The sequence below is a fragment of the Phyllopteryx taeniolatus genome, chromosome 16, assembly GCF_024500385.1.
Source record: "Phyllopteryx taeniolatus isolate TA_2022b chromosome 16, UOR_Ptae_1.2, whole genome shotgun sequence".
Lineage (NCBI taxonomy): Eukaryota > Metazoa > Chordata > Actinopteri > Syngnathiformes > Syngnathidae > Phyllopteryx > Phyllopteryx taeniolatus.
The window spans coordinates 22,845,707-22,865,805 of record NC_084517.1 but is presented as its reverse complement, the minus strand read 5'-3'; the positions used below and the strand labels follow the sequence as shown (position 1 = coordinate 22,865,805).

The window sequence follows — 20,099 nt, the reverse complement described above, 5'->3', positions numbered from 1 at the left end:
GGTCCAGGAGGCTACTAGTGTGTGATACATGCCTACTAGTTTGGTTTGAAAGTTTATTTTGAACATGAAAACAAAACAAAAAACACATTGGGCCTAGTAGTGATACTAGTGCAGCACAGTAGTTTACTCTTAATGTTTAATTGCATACTTGTGGCCACAAGTGGTACTAGTAGTGGAAAAAAATGTTACAATTAAGTCCCAGTTGTTCTACTAGTACGATGAACTGTTTTACTAGTATGCAGGCTTTAAGCTGGAATTCAAGGATACGGAACACTGCATTTTTTTCCATATCCTTGATACGAAGGCTACTAGTGCGACACGCATACGAGTCGGGCCCAGCCTGAAGGTGCCGTGAGCGTCTCCTCGTCTCCGTGGCAACAGCAAAAATAAAACAAAGCCCAAAAAACATCCTCGCAAGTGTCATGTGAAAAATGAGCAACAACATTCGCAGAGTTTTTTCACAGGTCCTCGCGTGCACGTCGTCGCCGTGGCGACGTGGCCGTTCCCAAACGCACGTCGAAGATTTCCGGTCCCGCGAAAGCTCCCGAAGTACTCGGAGATACTTCCGCGCGTGCGGCCAGAAGATCAGACGACCGGGGCCGAGCGGTCGTCGGTGACGGTCGGACGGAGTCGCACGGTGGAAAACGGGTTGCCGCCCCTGGAGGGAGAACACACGCCAACGGTCAGCGTGCCGACCGACGGGCAGACTTCACAACTCCGCCGAGACATTACGAGCTTGGCGATCGCTGGCGATATCGCAGATACAGACAGGCTAACCGATTTAAATGCGCCAGCTCCGGTGGGCGCTTGTTGTGAGCGCCTTACCCGCTCAGAGCGCAAAGCCACACATTAAGTCACAAATAGCTCAGAAAAGCATCGGCAGGAGCAAATGCAAGAAGAGAGCAATGTTTCGCTCGGTTGTCTGCAACTACGCAACTGTCGTCTCAAACATCCCCGCAATGCTTTTTTGCCGACCACGGAGGGCGTGAGGAACGGCGCAAACCCGGGAAGTCGGTCGCCGGTTCGCGGCACGTCCTCGCGTCGCTCGAGCCCGACAGGCTGGCGGGCGCTACGTGAGAACGGCGACCCCGAGCGGACGGACATTGGGAAAAAAAAACAAAAAAACAAGCGCAAATGACGGAATCGTGGCCAAATAAAAAGTCAGGAAGCGGGGGGGTTCCGACGGGAAACGGGATGGTTGCCCAATTAGGATGACTTACGCCAGGTAGGCGGGCGTCGGTCTGGAGATGCCGTTGGTCTGGTTCGTCTGTGAGGGAAAGAAAAAAAAATCCTTTTCAGTCACACCAAACGCCACTTCACACTTTTCAGGGAAAAGCTCCTTAAAAACAAAGCAAAACAGATTTGCGTGCGAGAGAGACAACACGAGGCAGCGTGCCAAATCTCCACTGCCCGCAAGTGCAAGTCGGGGAGATAAGAAAATTGTTTCTCGAACGTACAAAAATAGAGAAGCGAAAAAAATCAAACACAGAATACAAACAACAACATTTCGTAAAAAAACAATAACACAAAGCTGTCATCATGTCAACAATGCGATGTTTAACAAACACAACATCTGAACTGAAGTTTTTGAAGATACAAGGGTCGGGCTCGACGGCGACAATCGGTCAAATAAGATTATTCTACACTAACATAACACAATATAAAATAACTACTAGAATATAATACATAGCTAGATAATTAAGATTTTGCCATTTTTGCCCAAAATACAAAATAATGGAAAAGATTTGTCTTCCTACGCAATGATTTCATTGTATTTTTTTCACCCCACGTTGATTTAAAATGAATTTCCCAAAAAGATTCCAATCCGTTTCCAAACAGGTGCTTTTACAGTTTGGAGCGGTGGGCTCCAAGAATTCCGAGGAATTCTTCAAAGGTTGCTGATGTTCCAACCTGCAGTCCCCAGGAGTTGCCACAAGATGGCGCGGCTCTTTTATTTGACAGGCACGCCGACGTCCCACTCGTCATATATACGATACAAATCTGACGAAACATTGACATTTCATTCTTTCATGTCCACAAATGGAAGGTGATAAAATAAACAAACCTTACTGACCTTTGATGCGATTGTTTGGCTTTGGTGCTGCTCGTTGTCGATAGCAAACCGGTGAGGGCGCGTTTTTCAAAAACCTATTTATTTATTTTTTTTTTTTTTTGCTTCGGTGACGTCGCATTCCAGGGCAACCGCGCGCCTCTGCCGGTCCGCTTTCTCCTTTTCTATTGTTGGCTATATTCCGTTCTTCATGCATATTCAACAAACGTTCGAGGCTCGTCGTCCTACAGGATAACATCGCAAGCGCGGCCCTGAACGAAATGTAAATTCAATTCGCTAAAGATGTTGACTATTATGCGTATGAATGCGTACAGATCACTACGGACAAGTTTTGCTCGTCGAACAGTTTCGCTCTGACCAACCAATCAGAGGACGGAATAATACTGATCCATCCATCCATCCGTGCGTGTGTGTGTGTGTGTGCAGATCACAATTTTCCCTTCCTGAAAAGGGGCACATCACACACATTGTCATCATTTGTGCCAATTGCTGCATTGTACCTTACATACGAAATTTAGAACGGCCATCGAAAAGCCCCCAAATTGTCTCCTCCCTTGGACTCAAAACGAGCTCAGCGTACATTAATGAAAGTTCCCCTGCGTGCATTGGAGCGCAAACGCTTCAAGGAGGAAATCACCACCTGCACAAAGTCCGCTTCAGCCTTCCACATCGAGCGAGGAAAAGCAATACGAGCGAGCGACTGACCGTGTGGCGATCGGACGACGAAGAGGAGACGGCGGAGGGCGCCGGGGAGCGGCGCCGGTGATCGCGGCCGGCGGCGAAGGTGCCGGCGGACGGCGGGCGGCGGACCCCGTCGGCGTAGTCCTCCGGGGGCAGGATCACGGCGGCCTCGTCCGTTTCCGTGTCCTGGTGGTGCAGGTCGACGACGCTCCGGCTGCGGTACGGCGCCGCCGGCACGCTGCCGTACACAAACAACGGATCGCAATTTGAAAAACGCGCATTTGAATGTACGAGGATTTGCCTCGCGCAGTTTGACGGCAGGTCGATTTTACGGATGATCGTTAAGTACACCCCACTTTCCAGTTGAACACATTTCATCATCTTCGACGCTTTCTTTTCATAAATATGTCTGTTGCGTTCTTTATCATTCGTGTTTGTACGCCTCTTTTTCAAAAAGCGATTTCATTACCTCATAGAAAACAAAAATCAAAAGCAGCAGAGTGAAGACTAAAGCTTCTATTTTCTCCATAAAATAATAATACATTAGAAAAGCATTTTAATTTCACAATCCAATTCCACTCTGAATGAAGTAGTGCAAGTGCAAATGATTGGGAACCTATTTTGCTGATCACCATTCGAATCAATTATTTAATGCCCTCGATTTAAAATATTAAGCGTTCTCCATAAATCTATGTCGGCAATACATGATGTGTTTTGGTACATTGTAATGAGGAAGCACACAAGTCTGGGAAAGCCTTCTTGAAGAGAACCAAATATGGTACCAAAAGGTTTCCGTGGCAGACTGGCAAGAACCAAAGGTGGCGCGAGGGGAGAAGCCCCCTTCGAGGTTAGCGAGCTTATCGTTCTAATGGGCAAACTAAAGGAAGCGCGGCTAACAATACAGCTGCTTGTAACGTGAAACCCGCGAGCGTGCGCGCGCATCGGCGGGAGTCTCCTTACCCGTTGCCGTCGTTGACCCGCGGCTCCGAGAACGCGCGGCAGTAAGACGAAGGGAACCAGCCCCTCCTGGGAGAAGGGAGAGAGACACGTGACGCCATTACATCCCTTGCCGCCGGCCGACATGCCGCAATCCGCTGGAGCAATAAATGGGTGACTTTCCGCTTTTGTTCAAATGGAGACATTAAAATGGTCAATTTCGTCCCCACTTTGTGCTTGAAAAAGCTTGTGACACCACACAAGAGGCACAGTGCGAGGGAAAAGGTACGCCACCGTCGGTCGTCTCCCATGAAAGCCCTTCTCATTTAATGTCGACATATTTGTCATCGGAGATGTTGGCCCGTGCCGGTCTTCGGCCGAAACCCTCGCCTCTTTTTGACCTCATTGAGCATCCGGCGCTGCGCTCTTGCGCTCGTCTCGACTCGGTGCTGAACTTTCTCCATTTCGAGAACCTTTTCCAGCTTCGTACAAGCCAACAATTCGTAACGGGAGGTCTTCTGCACGGTACACATCCGGCAATGCTTGTTGACGGGAGACAATTCTAAGGCGCTGTGCGTTTTCGAGCGGCCACGCCTCCCACGCCGCCTAATTGATTGAACACCTGCTCGGCTCACACCGACCTCTGATCGGCTCTCGGGGAATCTGTCGCCGAAAGGTTCGCTTCATTTTTCCTCCCCGACCTGTCAATGTTGACGTTATTTCCAATCAAATTACGAAAACGTCCTTGTTTGTAGGGTCTCGTTTGTTTCTTCTTGTGATTGAGATGACGATCGGCAATTGCTGCAGAAACGGAAGCAATTCACGTGCGTTTTGCGACAGCAAATTATGCTGCTGGACTGAAACCTTCAAAAGGTGAGAAAGGGTCAAACTAAAGTCACCTGGAAAGGTGACTCTGCGTTTTAGGGTCACCCTGAAATGTCACCTACACCTTTGACGGGTCGTGCACGGAGCGCTAAAACGGGTGATCTGAGGTCACCATGGCAACAACAAAGACAAAATTGCGTTTTACTCGGGGAAAACGAATCGGCCACACAACCTTCTGTGTGCGTCATTGTTCCTGTTCAGTATTGTTCGCCCTTTGCTTGCTCGCTCCTGAGGTCGCCGCCCTGCGTGCGCGTCAATATTTGCTCTGGCCTTGGAAATAACACGTGAATCGCGCCCGTTGTCGACTCACAGGGGAGTTTTCCACGTCCGGCGTTCTCGCGGCCCGAGAAGCGGACTCGCGGCCATCGTTCCGTAAATGCGTCTCAAATGCAAACGTTCGGGGTGTCTTCAATGCAAAAGGCCACTTTTGCATCGGGCGTCGCTTCGTGCGGACGGAGCCTGCGCGGGTCGCTCCGTTAGCGTCATCAGGTCGCCACACACACACAAAACACAAAACACCGCCATGCCCTACTTGGATGAAAAAGCATTCCGGGTACCCACAATTCCTTGCGGTGATGTTTTAAACGACAGTAGTGTAGTTGCAGAAAATCCAGCGAAATGTCGCTCTTGACTTGCATTACAGATTGCCGAAATGTAACAATACTCGCTGGCAGATATTTTCTTCCGCCGCCACGAAGAAGGTTGTTTATTCTGAACTTGGCTTGTGGCGAAGGGGAGTGACATCACGCACGGTGTAATTGCGTCAATGACGATCCGCTCGTGACCTCCTCTCTCATTTCTAAGCGTTTGTTTTTGGGGCTGCTTTTTTGTGACCGCGGCCTCTTGGAAAGGTCATTTCGTCCTTCCGCGTGTTCCACGTATATCGAGGATATCGCCAAGAAAACGCTCCCGCCGTCGCTTAGCATTCGAAACCGAACGGCTCCTCGGCCCGAACTCACTTTCCGTTCTTCTCCATTTCGCCGTACATCCAGCCGTCCTTCTCTTCCGGGACGAGCAGGACGATGACGTCGCCCTCGTCGAAGCTGAGCAGGGTGTTGTTGTCGCCGCCCGTGTGAGGGAAGACGGTGCGAACCCGCGGCCGTTTCGCCACGTTGTTGAGGCCCGCGGCCACCGACACGGACCTGGCCGGGTTGTTCGCCCCGTTGCTCTCGTGCTCTGGCGGGAGGGAAGAATCGGAAGCACGTCACCGTGAGGCGGTAGGAAAGACGGCTCGCCGCGAGTACTACCTGCGTCGTTGCGGCTCGCTGCGGCTCGGCCGGCGCTCTCGTCGTCCGGAGCGAACATGTTCGCTAGCGGGCTGACGTGAGCCTTCTGAGACGGAGCGGGCGGAGCCGAGACGTTCTGTCGCACGTGCACAGGGATGCTGACGTTAGCGTGCAAAGGAGCGCGCGCATTGCAACAAACCGCAACTGAACGGGACTTGAGCGGATGGGACCGCTTCGCTGGGGAAACGCCACTTTGCTGAGCATTACCCAAAGTACCGACTGGCGATTCGTTCAGAAAAGTATTATCGGCTCCGTTGGACGACATCACAGGTGGCCGCAACGCATCCCGCACCGCATACTCGCCGTTTGGCATTTGAAAATTCACGGAGGTGAAGTGCGTGCTTTGGCGCCGTCTCGTGGCATCTCTGTGTGTTGAGTAGCTCCATTTAGACTAAAGTAGTGTTTTGGTGCCAAGGAACTATGTTGAAGTATCATTTGGACACCTGGCGGAAGCTAAGGACGCTTCTAACACCTCGTTTTAGCTAAATGTGAAAAGGTCAAACGTAGGCAAAGTTCCTCTTGCACCATCTCCTCAATGCGCGCAAAGTCCGCAGCTAGGGCTGCACAATTCAACACGTTTTCATCGTGGTCCCCATTTTGGCCGCTACGATTCAAGGAGCCTGAGCGCCGGTGATTTTTTTACATTTAAAAGGCGGCCACCGCTGCATACGCAACTTGCAATTTGCGATTGCACTGTGTAACAGCGCATTTATTCAGTTCGCCCTTGCTAATGCTAATTTGTTTTTTTTTTGGGGGGGGGGGGGCACCCGCATCCCGCATCCCGGCATCCCGGCATCCCGGCCAACGTACCAAACTGTGCCGCGAGGGGCTGGGCGAGGGCAGCGGCGTTATGGAGACGGGCGTGCGCAGTCCCTCTATCATGGTCACGACGCTCTCGGGCATGTCGGCGGCGTCGTTGCAGCGGTCCTGCCAGCCGCTCAGCTTCGCCATCAGGATGTCTCTTGCCTGACGAGACAAAAACGGGAGAGCTGCATTTTCATCGCCGTGGTAACTCATCATTTTACATCTTCAGGGTTTTACGCCGCAAACTAATAGCGGCGTGTTGCGCATTTGTTAGCTGGGGGACGAGTTGGACTCGACCACCATCACGTCGCAGTTATAACAAAGCGATACGACACAAAAATGCAATGTGACAGCACGTATCTGGAGCGGTTCACAACCGGTATTCATCTCATGAAAGGTTTTTCAAAATACATCTTGGGGACCACAGATGCTAACTTTGCGCAGATCGCGACAGACGTGTTTTGCCAGTCCGGAGGCCGGAGCAACGTTGACATCCTGACCGGCCCCGTGAGGATGAATTTGAAACGAAGAAAGGGTCCCGTGGCCGATACGGTCTTTCAAAGGTCATGAGTTTGGACCGCCAACTAAGACGGCTGAGTCAAGCGACTGCGCGTGCGTGTGCTGCGCAACCTTGTCGTGAAGCGAGGCCATCTGGTAGGAAAACAGGCAGTGTTTGTCCACCAGGAAGCAGAAGCGTCTCTTCTCCTCCAGCAGCGCCTCTCTGCAGCCGTCGGCGATGAACAGCCGCATGTCCGTTTGCCGGCCGGTCAGCGTCTCCACGCACTGACCGCACACACACGCGTTACAACGGCATCCAAAGTGCGGCCCGCCGTCCATTCGCAGCGGCCCGCGGCACCTGCTGAAAACAACCTGTGACGCGGCTCGCGGCACGAATTCCAAAAAACAAAACCAAAAAAAAGAAAGGTGTTGAAAAAGTGCGGGGCGGCGTCACTCACATCCTCCGTGCGTGCGATGCCAAACGACGACGTCGTCGTCGACTCAATCGGTTCAGATCATTCTTCAGCTTCCCGAGCGGAAAAAGTTGCAAATGTCCCATTTGGGAACACATCCCGTTTTGGTTGGGAATTGTCGTGCGATACGAGTGCGCAGACCGCCCCGAGATTCGCCTTATCGACTCCAACGGAAACGTAGCGGTTTCAAAATGCGCTAACTACAAGATATAATAAACTACATAATTGCTTGACGCTTTGGTTAATACAATTTCAAAGAGTTTTTTTTTTTTTTTTTTTTTTTTCATATGCGGCGCTCTGATGAAAAGGTTTCGACAACGAGCGAAAGGGAGCCCGCCGGCGTGATCCGCCGACTTCCAGGGACCGGACGCGCACGTCGTCTTATCTCGGCTCAGCTCTCCAGATGAAGCGATTTGAAACCAAAGGTTTTTCTTTTTCGACATTCTAATCGCACCCCGGCAGCGGATCGCTCGGACGAGGCCGGAGTTGTTGACAGAACGGCCTCGTGAAAGGACGGACAAAGGGGGCGGGACGCCTACTCTGTGTTATCTACACACGCAGACGGCACTTCAGATAAGTCGCGTTCGCCGGGCGGCCCGGCTCCGTCGGCGCTCGGAAGGTTACGGAAGCGCCGGACTTGTCCGAATAAACGCTTGCGCTGCAACTCCGACGTAGACTCATTTTTTAATGACGGCTTGATACATAACATTGAAAGGCTCCAGCTCTTTTCAGTCGCAACGCTTATCAGCAGGTTATCATTTTTTGGGGTTGCTCGGGCCACAGACGATAATACGATACGAAACCAAACGGAATTCTCACTCAAACCGACGGATATAAAATGTAACCCCATTGGAACATCAATTCAAACAAAAGGTTGAAGCAAACAAAAAATGAATCCAAAACAAATCTATCAGGACAGCGTTAAGAACATTTTTCTTTTTAGATAAATATAAAGAACCACAACGAAGAAGGAAACATCCATTGGGGGCTTTACACTTTGTGTGTGCGTGCGTGCGTGCGCACACCCAAATACAGATTGCTAAGTGAACCAAAACAAATTCAAATAATAAGTAACCAGTGAACATCGCACTTCCCGCCGTCGTTTGCTCTTATTTTGAAAGACAAAGCGCACCACTTCCTAACCAACACGACTGCCAACGATTGTACTCGCGTTGTCATTGACGCCCGCGGCCGAACGAAATTCGTCATCCAATACGTCCGCTCGAATAAAGCAATCCGTCCCGGAGGCACCTGCGGTCGATCCCGCTTTTCCTTCGGGCCGTCCGCGTCTCGATGCCGACGACTCGAGCAAAAAAAGGAAGCAAGGTCAGCTCAATATTTGTTATTTTGCGCAATTCCTCCCGGATGCCAACGGGGGTTACGCTCGGGAGTCTCTCCACGTTTTGTCCCTCAACACGCTGCGGAATTCAAGCCGTCTCACCTCGCTCTCTTTGTTCTCGTACTTGCCGGCGTTCTTGCCCTGGCTCTTCCTCCTCAGCCTCTTCAGGTCCGCCTGCGATTTCTCCACAGAGTCCTGCTTCACCTTGTGCTCCGCCTGGTACCTTTTAAACGTGGCCTGGAAAGAAGAGGAAAGTGAATCCGGCCGCAATGCGATGTTGCTGAGAATGATTTCGTCATCAGATTCCTTTTGGCGGTTGGAATACTAAAAAAAAGTAAATGGCACACACGTACGGCGTACCGCAACGCAAAAATGTGTTTCACGTCGAAGCCATTCCAGCGCTCATTAACAACCGCAATTCAAGTGAGCGACGACACGACGACTCAAATGTTCAACGCAGTCGACAGCCGTTCGCTGTCCCAGTGACCCAGTAAAGCGTTAGGAAAAAGCTTTCTGGAGCTTTTGGGCCGTTTTCTCCACCGCGGGCACAAAAAGGACTTCAAAGACCTAAAAACTAATTGAAGTTAGCTGAGCAGGTTTCAAAAACGGTTTCCAAGCTGTTGCACTTCTGCGCCTCTTTTTTTGTTTCAAGCACTTGACCGAGTTCTCTCCAAATCAATCCCCATCGGGTTCCAGTTGTGAAAAATGGAAAATAAATGGACTACTTTATTTAGTATTCAATTCACTGCGATGAATTCTTCATCTCAGTGAAGTGGAGGTGCGTCCGGGTGACTTGCGGTCGCACTTTTCCCGAAGAGTTCAAAGGAGAATGTTTAGGAATTTTGTACAACGTGCTCATTGGATTTCTGGATAAGGCATTCCGAGTTAATATCATTGAAGATATTAAGAGACTCATTTGGGAAAAAAGAACTTGAAAGAAGTTTTGCTTTCATCGCAAAAGCAGGCGACAATGATTTTGTCCCAAAAATTACTACACACGACTATCAAATGAAACCGAAACGGTCGATGAAGCTTTGTGACTCCAAATGAACACTTGAGTGTACTAGTTAAGCCTGAACCTTAACCCGAACCCTCCAAAGAGAGAGAGAGAGAGAGAGAGAGAGAAGATCCTGTCGACCGACTCGCTAACACCGACCTGGCCGAAGACTTTCACCACCGCAGTTGAAAGTCACCGCGATTTTTTCCGCTCACTTTCAAGGACCACGGAAAGGAAGACAGCTGCGAGTTAACGAGAAATCATCGGCGCGGGCGTGTTTGAGGACGCGCAGGCTTGAAAGGACACGACGCCGCCCGCGTTCAAATGCGTTGGGCGCGGTTGTCGGTTGGCGAAATCAAACTTTTTTTTGCGGAGGGGTCGTTCGGTTTTGCAGCGACAGTTTTGGGAAACGCGACACGGAGCCACGTCGTGACGGCCGGCCCGCTAGTGGGCGGGGCTCTGCTTTTGGCTAAATGGCGCTTGCGTTTACTAAACTCCTCAGGTACAGTTTTCTGGAAAGCATGCTCAAAGCTTTTTTCTCCAACGCACACATTCGGAACCTCGGATGCCGATCTAGAACCGGGTTAGGATTCCCGACCCGATCTAGCGAACGCATTCGTGATCCCTTTTGAAATGTTCAAAGCAGAGATGATGTTGAAGGTGCGCATCGACACAGCTGATTGCGCGTCCGCACGAAACGACGACTCACCGTCATGTACTTCACGTCCATGTCCGTCTTTCTCTCCAGCTCTGTTAGGATCTCCCCGTGGAAGCTCTTAAACTTCGGGCCGAGACGAGTGTCGAGGAAAAAAGAGGCGAAGAAGTTAGAAATGGGAAACACCGGTTATCGAGTCCGACGTGAAAAAGAGTGTTCAACAAGCGGGCCGCATTTGGATGGCATCGGTCCACGTGTGCGAAGGCGTGCGCCGGCCGGGTTCGAGGTCGCGCTTATGAATGAGTCAGAAGCGAAGCGTGGGAACGCCCACAGATGCGACTCCCGCTCATCGGCGCCAGGAAGGCCGAGCTCCCGGCATCCGCACGGAGCGCTTCCGTCCGAACGCAAACCACGCCGCAAACCCGGGACCGTCAATTCCGGTGACGTGAATCGTACTTTGAAAAGTCAGCCCGCCCGCTCGGGCTCCGAGCGCCGACGTCTCAGAGGACGCCCACGCAACCGCTGGAAATCGAACGAGCGACTGAGCGTTGCGCTCGGATCAAACGGGACGGTCCTTCTTCTGTTGCTGTCGTTTGTTCACGCTCTCCAACCGTCCGCCGTCTTTTGTGTTTCGATGACGGGCGGTCAAATTGGGGCAGCTCGCGCGAGCTCGCTGAAAAGAAAGTCACTTGCTTAATAACAGCTACCCACGTACTGAAACGCTTTTCTTTCCGCTCCTCACTAATACTCCACTTCTGCGCTGGAGCAATAACTACGAGGCAGTAAACGCCGGAGATGCACTCGACAAAAGGGACAGTGGCGCACGGAACACGTTCGGGTGAGGCAAAATGGCGACATTACCGATAGCCAAGTCAGACTCGCACCGGGAAGAAGCACTCAAAAGCCCAACTTGTACTCACATTGTCCTCCCACTCCCAAAAAACTTTCCGGTGGACTTCCGAGATTCCAATCAGCACCGTCCCTGCCCGGGAAACAAGAAGAAGTGGAATTACAATTCATTGCGATGGCGTCAAAATCTTCATTTAGTTTGAGGTAGTTCAATTCAAAAAAAACAACAAAAACAAATATATATATATATATATATATACGAAAACCAAACATTCCCCATCTCTCCAATCTAGAATATTACATCAACAACGAAAATGACTTTTCATGTAGAAATTAGGCAGGACTTTTTGTCGCGCTATAATGCACGAACAGTGAAATAAATGGACTTTTCCAGCATATTCTCATTTATTGAGCTGCACCCGTATGAATGGAAACCAGCGCTTATAGAAGAGCAACGGAGCAGCAAACCCGTTCTCCGGATTGCCGCATTGTCGCTCTCGGAAGCAACCGCGTCACAAATGGCGCGCTGGCACTCGGCAAAGCTAAATGATTCTTTTTTTTTTTGCGTGGCGGCTCTCGACCTCGGGCCCGTCAAACGTCCACGGCTTCAGATTACGTGACAAAGGATTCGGCTCGTGGAAAGGAAAAGGAAATAAACGCACGCATGCGCCTGAACCGGAAAAACCGGACCGCCAACTGTTCGGCTAATCAAAAGGAGATCAGATGGCGGGCGGGCACACGTTGCCACTTGAGGTCTCCGCATGCGCCTCCCCAAAAGAATCAATTTAGGATTCTGACGTGTGCAAGTGGAAAGCTGGATTGAAAACTCCTTCTGTGTCTGAACTAGAGCACTTGCCCGAGTTTCTTTAGGAAAGGTCCATGGTTCATAGGAACTACACGAACGAACCTGTTGGAACGCCCGCAAATATTGAAACTGGAAAAAAAAAACTCAACCAACTCCAAAAAAATCAGTCTAGCAGAAAATGAGTACCGGGTTGACTTTGAGGCGTCAAGTAAATAAGAAGCAAGTACCCGGAAGCAGATGGCACGCCAGCTGAATTGAAACCGTTTCAAACATATTGCATGCGGTCCGGCCAGCGATGGGGTATTTACACCGTTCCTTGGTTCCTTGACAGACACCGTTTCGGAACACGCCACAGATGACCGCTAGCCGCCAAGCGTGCGCCAAGCGTGCGCGGCTCCGTGCTCGTTCGGAAGATCACGCTCACTTTTGACACGCTTGAATGAAAAGCCATCATCGCGTGCTGGAAGCGGGGATTGGGAGGGGCTTGAAAAACTAAGGCAGGGTTGCCTGGAGAGATGCAAAGGATCCAAAGTGAAGAGTTTGGGAGGCGATTTATTTGCAGAGAGCAAATGTCAAGGTCGTCAGTGCGAGCGTGTACCGAGCACGACGACGCGTGGCTCTATGGAAGAGCGTCGGTGAAATTGAGCAACCCGCGATCGGCGAAAGCGTCGAGAGGAGGTTGCACTACTTGGACTTCTTTTCGGTCTGTAGTTCAGCGGCAACGGCGGCCGGTTGCCACGGCGACCGAGGGAGGGGGCAGCAAGAGACCCGCCCTGATACGATAAACCCGAGTGAGCCGAAGGCCTCGTCGACGGAGCAAATACAGACTCGGTTTCGGGGAGTTAAGCAAAGTCGTCCACATTTGTGCGAAGGATGACCGACATTTGGACGCCAGTGGATTTACAGCTTTCCGACGGGCAGGACGCAGCCGACGAGGCCGGCGTCGGCACCGGGGCGCCCCGAGGTTGCGTCCTCTCTCCGCTGCTCTTCTCTCTCCACGCGAACGACTGCACCCGACTGCCAAGCTCCTGAAGTTTGCAAATCCCTCGTGCGTTTTGTCGGACCCACTTGGCAAGTAAAGATGATTCTGATTCCGATTTGTAACCTTCCAAGGTGTGGGGGTCTCCAGGAAAACACCAGACATTAGTTCATAGTCAAATAGTGAGTCGGTAACATATCGCTACAGCGGCAAACAAAATCAAGGCAAATGCGGGGCCAAGAACGCCTTCGATGACATCACGTGCGCCAACTGCCCTTTTCCAGTCATTCATTTGTTATTGTTGTCAGGCTGTTGCCAGGCGCCGGGTCGGAGAGCCGTGCGCGCGTCACGATGCGGAGAACACGTGAGAGGCTAGCCGCTGTATTGCGCCGACAAACCCGAGCCAGAGAAAACCTGAGGAAAGGTCCCGCTCGCCAGAATCACGTCTGGACACACCGAGCGCCGCACCGCAACACAATTATGCAAGCCAAAAACTTCTTGTGCAGTTTCTTGCCGGGCCGTGCTCGTGGGCAAATGCTCCTTCAAAAGGCTGCGTCGCATTTTCAGCTCAACAGCGGCGGGGAGCAGACAAATATACCAAACTGCAATCTTGCCAAAGACTTGAGCGTCAAACACATTCCGGAAAGAGGAAAAAAAAAAAAGAATAATAATTTGAAAGCAACCCCACAGTCTATTCACGCTTTTGTTTTTGTGGGCATGAGCGAGGGCCACCGGTCGCGCCACGCAAACGCGTCAAGAACGCCGCGGCAGCAGACGAGGACGCCAAAGGATGCATTGCTTGCATTGCATCGCCTGAAATGTTGGCTCCTTTCATTCCAATGTCACAAATACGCAATAAAACCTCTGAGGTGGAGCTGCGGGGCAGACTTCGGCATCCAAATAAACCGCTGGCTTCACACGCGTGCCGTAGTTTCACTTTTCATTTCAATTCCTTCCGTGGCCGAGCTCGTAACTCAAGGCGCCCGTATAAAAATAGCGGCGGGCCTAATGAAGGTTTTACTACTACAGATGAATCCAATTTCCATGATTTGTTTTGGGCGGAACAAGAAATCTTTTGTTTTTCCTCAAATGAGAGGCCAGGCAGCTTCCCGGGATGCACGGTGTTCAAGGAAGCCGGTCAGAAGTGTCGGAACGAAAGAACTCTGGCAGTAGACGAGGGCGAGGAGGAGGAAGGAATTCCAGGACGAGGCGCAGCGGTCCTCCGATATCTCTCGAGGGTATCTCGTTTCTGGTCGGCTCCGCGTCAGGTTTCTGAGCGGGCGGCCTCACCGCATCCTCGGGAGCGACGGGGCTTTCTCCGCTCTCGTGCAGAACCCGCTCGCGTATACCGGCTCATTTGCGTCCGATGATACCACAAAGTGTGTGTGTACTCGACCTCCGCCGGCCAAACGAGACCGAGCGCCGTTAAAGACCGAATCGAGAGTGAAAGAACTGAAAAGGAGCGCTAAACTGACCTAATTCTCTGGACACGGGAGACACCACGGCACTCTCGCCAATTTTCGCCATGGCATCGAAGTACAACCTTCCTGCCAAGGTCATTGCTGGGAAAATAGAAATACAATTATTAGAAGACTTTATGTTACCGTTTTAAAAAAAAAAACCCACAAATCTGAACCCTACTTCTCGGTATCGGCGTGCGTGTGCCTTATTTTTCAGAGCTGTGAAAATGCTCACCTGCCACGGATTTCTCGTAGTTCTTCCCCAGGTTGACCAGGTTCCTCAGACCTGGGTTGAACTGCTCCATCACATTCTGAGCGGTGAGAGAGGAGAGAGACTTTTAGGACGCAATTCAGTCTTTTCACTGGCTGATATTCTCCTTGTGTCCATTTGATCGATCGGAAGTACGTGTCGATCAAGTGAAGTTGCGTTCTTGTTTGGTTTGGAAGCACCGCGAGAGTAATCCCACCACTGGCGCAGTCGATTCCGACCATTCGGGAGCGTTTGGAATGACCGAAATAACAAAGATCGCTCGAACCTGTACCGCAACGGGGTACGAGCGGGGCGCGCTTTCCCAGACCGATCGATAAATCCGCATCCCGCTAACTTCGGTCCGACGGGAGTGGACGTCTTCACGCTCGCCGAAGTGCTTTAAAGTCACAGTTGGCTCGCACGTGTGAACACGAAGACGTTGAGCGCCGAGCCTCGGGAATTCACCGCCGTCCTGTTCCGTCTTCCCGCTTCTTCCTCGTTTTGCAACGTAAAAGCAGATGTTAGCAAATGTCTTATTCGAAAAACAAAGACAAGTCTGCTTTCATGAAGGAATTCAGAGAATATTTACGATTTTGGACGATTTTAAGTTTCAAACGATGAATCGATGATCAAAATAGTTGTCGATGAATTGCGATAGAGTTGATAGTTGAATATATGCGCGTCCGTATGTTAGCAGCCTTCCGTTGGGCCAACAGGATCATTGCCCAAGTCCTGAGGATCCACTGAGCCGCCGTTCTGCAAGTTCATGCAGCCGAAGAAGACGTACGGTCACAAAATCGATGCAATAAGAATTGTGCTTCATTGTCTTGCTTTGTCATCCAGGTCACGTGACCCCCCCCAATCGCTGAATGTTTCGTGTTTTGTTTTGTTTTTTTCCCCTCGTTTTCCCTAAAACTCGCGCGGACAACTGTGCAATGAGACTTTCCACGACGCACAGCCATCTCGCGGGTATGACTGCCAAATGTTCCAATTTCTTTGTGGCGGAAGTGGGCGCCTTCCGGCCAGGTGGTGGAGTACGCGGGCACACCTGTTGCATTCCCATCCTGGCACGCACGACGTGTACCCACCTTGTATGTACTTTCAGTCAGCTTGTTCACCTCCTCCGCGCTCCTCGACATGTTTAAATCCCTTTCGGCAAATATGGAGGGGGAAAACGAAAACAACAACAACACCACCACACCAAAATGCGACCGTTGAAGACTTTCAGTCGACAACCAAAAGTGGGCAAACCTCCGGTGGCAGCGTCCTCCTCATAGCCAACAACAGAAGGCAAACGCGTCCATTAGAGCACAAAATGAATGAAAAGACGTCCAGCGGCTGTGATGTTGTTGTTGTTGTTGTTGTTGTTGTCGTTGCGTTGTGTCGTGTTGCCACGCAGGAAGGTGAAAGTGTTGTCCAACTTGTTGTTGCAGGTTGCCGACTTGATTCGCGGGAGGTTTCGCAAAAGCGCGACCAGGAAGTGCATCCTCTTCCGGTTAGCGATTTCAAATTAAAAGAGAAGACTCCCTGAGCTCGTCGGAGACTTGCGCCCACCCATTTTCTGAACAGCTTCTACGCACGAGGGTCGCGGGCGTGCCGACCCCGGGACACAGGGCCAGGTAACTTTGAAGACCCCCCCCACCCCTTAATCAATGAAATCACCATTGAAAAACAGCATTTTAAATTCACTTGGGTTGCATTTGTCTGATATTTACATGAGTTGGATGCTCTCAAACATTCAAGTGGGGAAACGATGAACTTGAATAGAATAATTTGACAAGGGGGCCATTTGATATGTGACAGTAAAAAACTTGAGTACTTCAATCCATTGTAGAGTTAGTACTTTTTCAATTTGACCTCAGTCAATGAGTTCAACAAGTCATTTTACTTTTACCAGAGTCATTTGGTAGACAAGCATCTATTCTATTTATTCAAGTAACTGCGTGGTCATTTTCCTAGCGTTAGAATAAAATAGCCTTCAAAATGGGTCATTAGAGAAGTGCTTTTAATTTGAAGACCATACTTTGTTTTTTAGAGGATGGTTCTGTACCTTGACGCGAGCTGCAAAGCAGGTGGAACAACCTGACAAAGACAAAGTGGAAAGGTGCGCCCCCTGGAGGCAACTCGCCATCAGCACAGTCCGACTAAAAGTCCAGAAAAACAAGTTCTTAGCCGAGTTGAAACTCACACGGATACAGACGAATTGCAACAGTCCTCGGCCGCCCGCCGCGCTAACCTCACCGAATTCGATTTATTATCGTCAATACGGAATAGAAATAGTCAACGCATTGCTTCTCCGATCGATAGAGGTCGTTTTATTGTTACTGACACAACGACCTCTTCGGAGTTATTCGGATTCATTTCTGACAGTCAAGATAAAGCAAAAATCAATTCATTGTCGTCACCACAGCAAAACATGATGGCAGCCCAGCCGTCCTCCAAAACACACGGGGCTCCTGCTCGTCTCGTGTTACGCGACAACGAATCGCTACATTTCACTTGTGTTTCACTTTGAAGTTCAATACAACTGAATGGAACATTTGAGGAGCTATTTATTGAGGTACAATTTGTATTGAACGTGTTTTTATGTGCTCTACGTTTTAATGAAATCATTCTTTAAATACTTTCCCCCCCCCCAGTGCACTATTGATATTCAAACAAGTTTACCGTGGCTTACCATAATATGAAATGGACTTTTTCGAAACAAAACCTCTGTCCGATTTTTGATGAACACGTGTGCTACTCCTAAAACGTCATTTCATGTCGGCCGTGATGCCGGGAATATTTTTTTCGGTGTCAAAAGTTCCACAACCGCCGCATGCATGAGTCTGGCCTGCCACTAGATGGCGCTATGAGGCAACTGATTTTTTTAATTGAAGCGCACTTGGCAAAAAAAGAAAAGAGAAGAGACTAATAATAATCATCATGTTTTCCAGCTGTAAGTGAATGAGTTTGACTCGAATGTAGCCTCACCTGTTGGGACTATTTGATATCGGGTTGAATGTGGCTGTGCAAATCCGACGATGGCGGCGGCCGTTCCGTGTTTGACCTCGGGAGCTGACAAGTCACACGACCAAAGAAAGTGGAAGCTCGCGATTGTGCAGCGACGCCGGCAAAGCGCGTCTCATCGAATCCGAAGACATTTTGTGCGTATTTGTCGGACCCTGCTTACACTTCACGGTAAAATTGCAAATCAAAGAGGAAATGCTTTTTGAATGTTGACAAATGCCAAAGAAAGAAACGAATGAAGGCCTATGATGGTGAACACATCACAGCAATCCCTCCAGGCAAAGGCTCGCACTTGCATAAGCAAGGTCAACGATCTTCATTGGACTCATTTCAGCTAGACGCAACATAGGCTGTAACGTTTTGACAGAAGACACCAGGGATCGGCGTAATATGTCTCCGTGAAGTCAGCATTTCTCCAAATGAGTGGTGGGAAACCTCGTTTTGATCCGGCTCACCTTGCGATTTCAGAATCCAAACCTCACATCGAATGCCTACAACACAGCTCTGGGGGGGAAAATGCAAAATGATGTTGTTATTTCTTGGCATGTGTTCGGAGCTTGCTGGGCTTTTGGGGGCTTGGGGGGGCCAACCGCCGCATCTGAGGAAGAGCAACCTATCAGGAACAAAGGGCGGGACCTACGAGATGCCAATTATTTTCCTGGCCCTCACCGGCCTACGTCCAACTCTTCTAGCAATTTGAAAACGGCAAACTCGCTCTTTACAGATCATTAGAATTGGGTCAGACTCGAATCAATAGCAGATCTTGCGGTATCGCACACTATTAACTAGTACGGATGCGAGGTGGGTGTGATGAATGACCTAAGTGCAAAGCACAGAACCGCCAGAAAGGTTGGAAAAGATTTTAATAATCATTTTAAGATCAACAGGCTCCAGCACTCCCACGACCCAGTTCTGGGAGTACCCCGCCTCTCGCCCGAAGAAAGCTGGGATAGGCTCCGACGCGCCCGCGACCCTTGTGAGGATAGAGCGGTACAGAAAATGGATGGGTGGATTTTAAGATCAACTGTGACAGGTCAATTCGAAGCCAGGATGCAGCACAGTTCACGCCACTGTCGAGAGGGTCAGGCTTTGAAGATAGGCAAGTTGTCCTGGGTCAAAGCCGTGCAATGTTCCCTAATCCACGGAGAGCAAGTCAGGAAATAATACGATTTCACTGTTGTCTTCATCCACGATTCACAGAGAGCAGGAATGAGGAAACCCACGGCAACTTGAACTGGCAGAACTCCCGGTGGTGGACAGAAAACCGAGTGGATTCGCAGGGTAGCGGGGACACAGACACCAGACGCAGTTCGAGGTCGGAAAGCAGAAGGCCCGAGGAACAGGCAGAATTCCCGGCGGCGGACGGGAGGCGAAGCGGCTTCACGGGGTGACGCCGTCGCGTCTCCGACACTCTGACGCTGACCGCATCATCAACAAAGCCTGAAATGACAGCGGCAAGTAGAGCGCGATGGGCTGACATATTGGCCGTCTGTCACGGCAGACTTTGCGAGCCGCGGATATCAAACACTCCTCTTCTGAATACAAAGTTGCGGTTTGCTCGTCGCGGCCCTCGCCGGCCGGAGGAGCGATGATCGACACGTGGGAGTTCACGCCGCGTGCCGTACGGCACGTTCCACCACCGATGCCGCGCGGTGCGTTTACGACCTCTTGTTCGCGGTTGCGCTTCTGCCGGGGGAACGAGCGAGAGGCCCCTTCTCTTTGCAGGGGTCACGCAGCGGCGGATTTGCAGCCCGAAGCTCTTTCACACGCAGCGACGGAGAATATTTCTCGGTAGCCTTGAGAAGGAGAGAAGAAAAGCTACTTGGATTTCCGACCAATCACGTGGAGCTGGGCGCAAGGACATTCTGTGAATGTTTACCGTTCATTCTCTTGATGCAACATTCAGACGCTGTTTTATAACACAGGAGAAATACAAACTATAGCGACGATGGCTTCCATCTTAAGAGAGAAAAGGAGGATTTTTTTTTTTCCCCCCACGCGAGACTTGAAATCGACTTTTTCAGTCGACACAATCGGCATCGTGGCTCCTTTCGCTTCGTTTCCGGCTGTTTGTTCGCTGGCTGCTGATCTTCCAATTGACCCGGTGTCTTTTTCTTCCACC

The 20,099-nt window shown here is 50.5% G+C and overlaps 1 protein-coding gene across 9 annotated transcripts; it reads right to left on the bottom strand.

Moving 5' to 3' along the window:
- Nucleotides 1-20: 20 nt before the first annotated feature.
- baiap2l1b (BAR/IMD domain containing adaptor protein 2 like 1b) lies at nt 21-16,406 on the bottom strand. Of its 9 annotated transcripts, XM_061748331.1 has the most exons (14): nt 16,057-16,401; nt 14,954-15,029; nt 14,734-14,820; nt 11,546-11,607; nt 10,680-10,751; nt 9,076-9,210; nt 7,294-7,446; nt 6,670-6,825; nt 5,821-5,935; nt 5,533-5,749; nt 3,713-3,778; nt 2,777-2,990; nt 1,221-1,267; nt 438-658 (listed from the first exon to the last, which is right to left on the bottom strand). In XM_061748331.1, the coding sequence occupies exons 1-14, from the start codon at nt 16,105-16,107 to the stop codon at nt 586-588; spliced, it is 1,524 nt and encodes a 507-aa protein (XP_061604315.1). In that variant the 5' UTR covers nt 16,108-16,401; the 3' UTR covers nt 438-585. The 9 variants fall into 9 exon arrangements, with proteins under 9 accessions (XP_061604311.1, XP_061604309.1, XP_061604313.1 ...); XM_061748332.1 differs by lacking the exon at nt 3,713-3,778 and having other exon boundaries at nt 16,057-16,403; XM_061748327.1 differs by lacking the exons at nt 5,533-5,749; nt 5,821-5,935 and having other exon boundaries at nt 21-658; nt 16,057-16,402.
- Nucleotides 16,407-20,099: the final 3,693 nt, after the last annotated feature.

Excerpts from the sequence above, each read along its gene's own strand:
- baiap2l1b (XM_061748325.1), bottom strand. The coding sequence starts at position 16,107 with ATGTCGAGGAGCGCGGAGGAGGTGAACAAGCTGACTGAAAGTACATAC. Across the intron at positions 7,447-9,075 it reads ACGAGAACAAAGAGAGCGAG|TGCGTGGAGACGCTGACCGG; the intron begins GTGAGACGGCTT and ends GTGTGCGGTCAG. Across the intron at positions 1,268-5,532 it reads GAAATGGAGAAGAACGGAAA|ACGAACCAGACCAACGGCAT; the intron begins GTGAGTTCGGGC and ends TTTCCCTCACAG.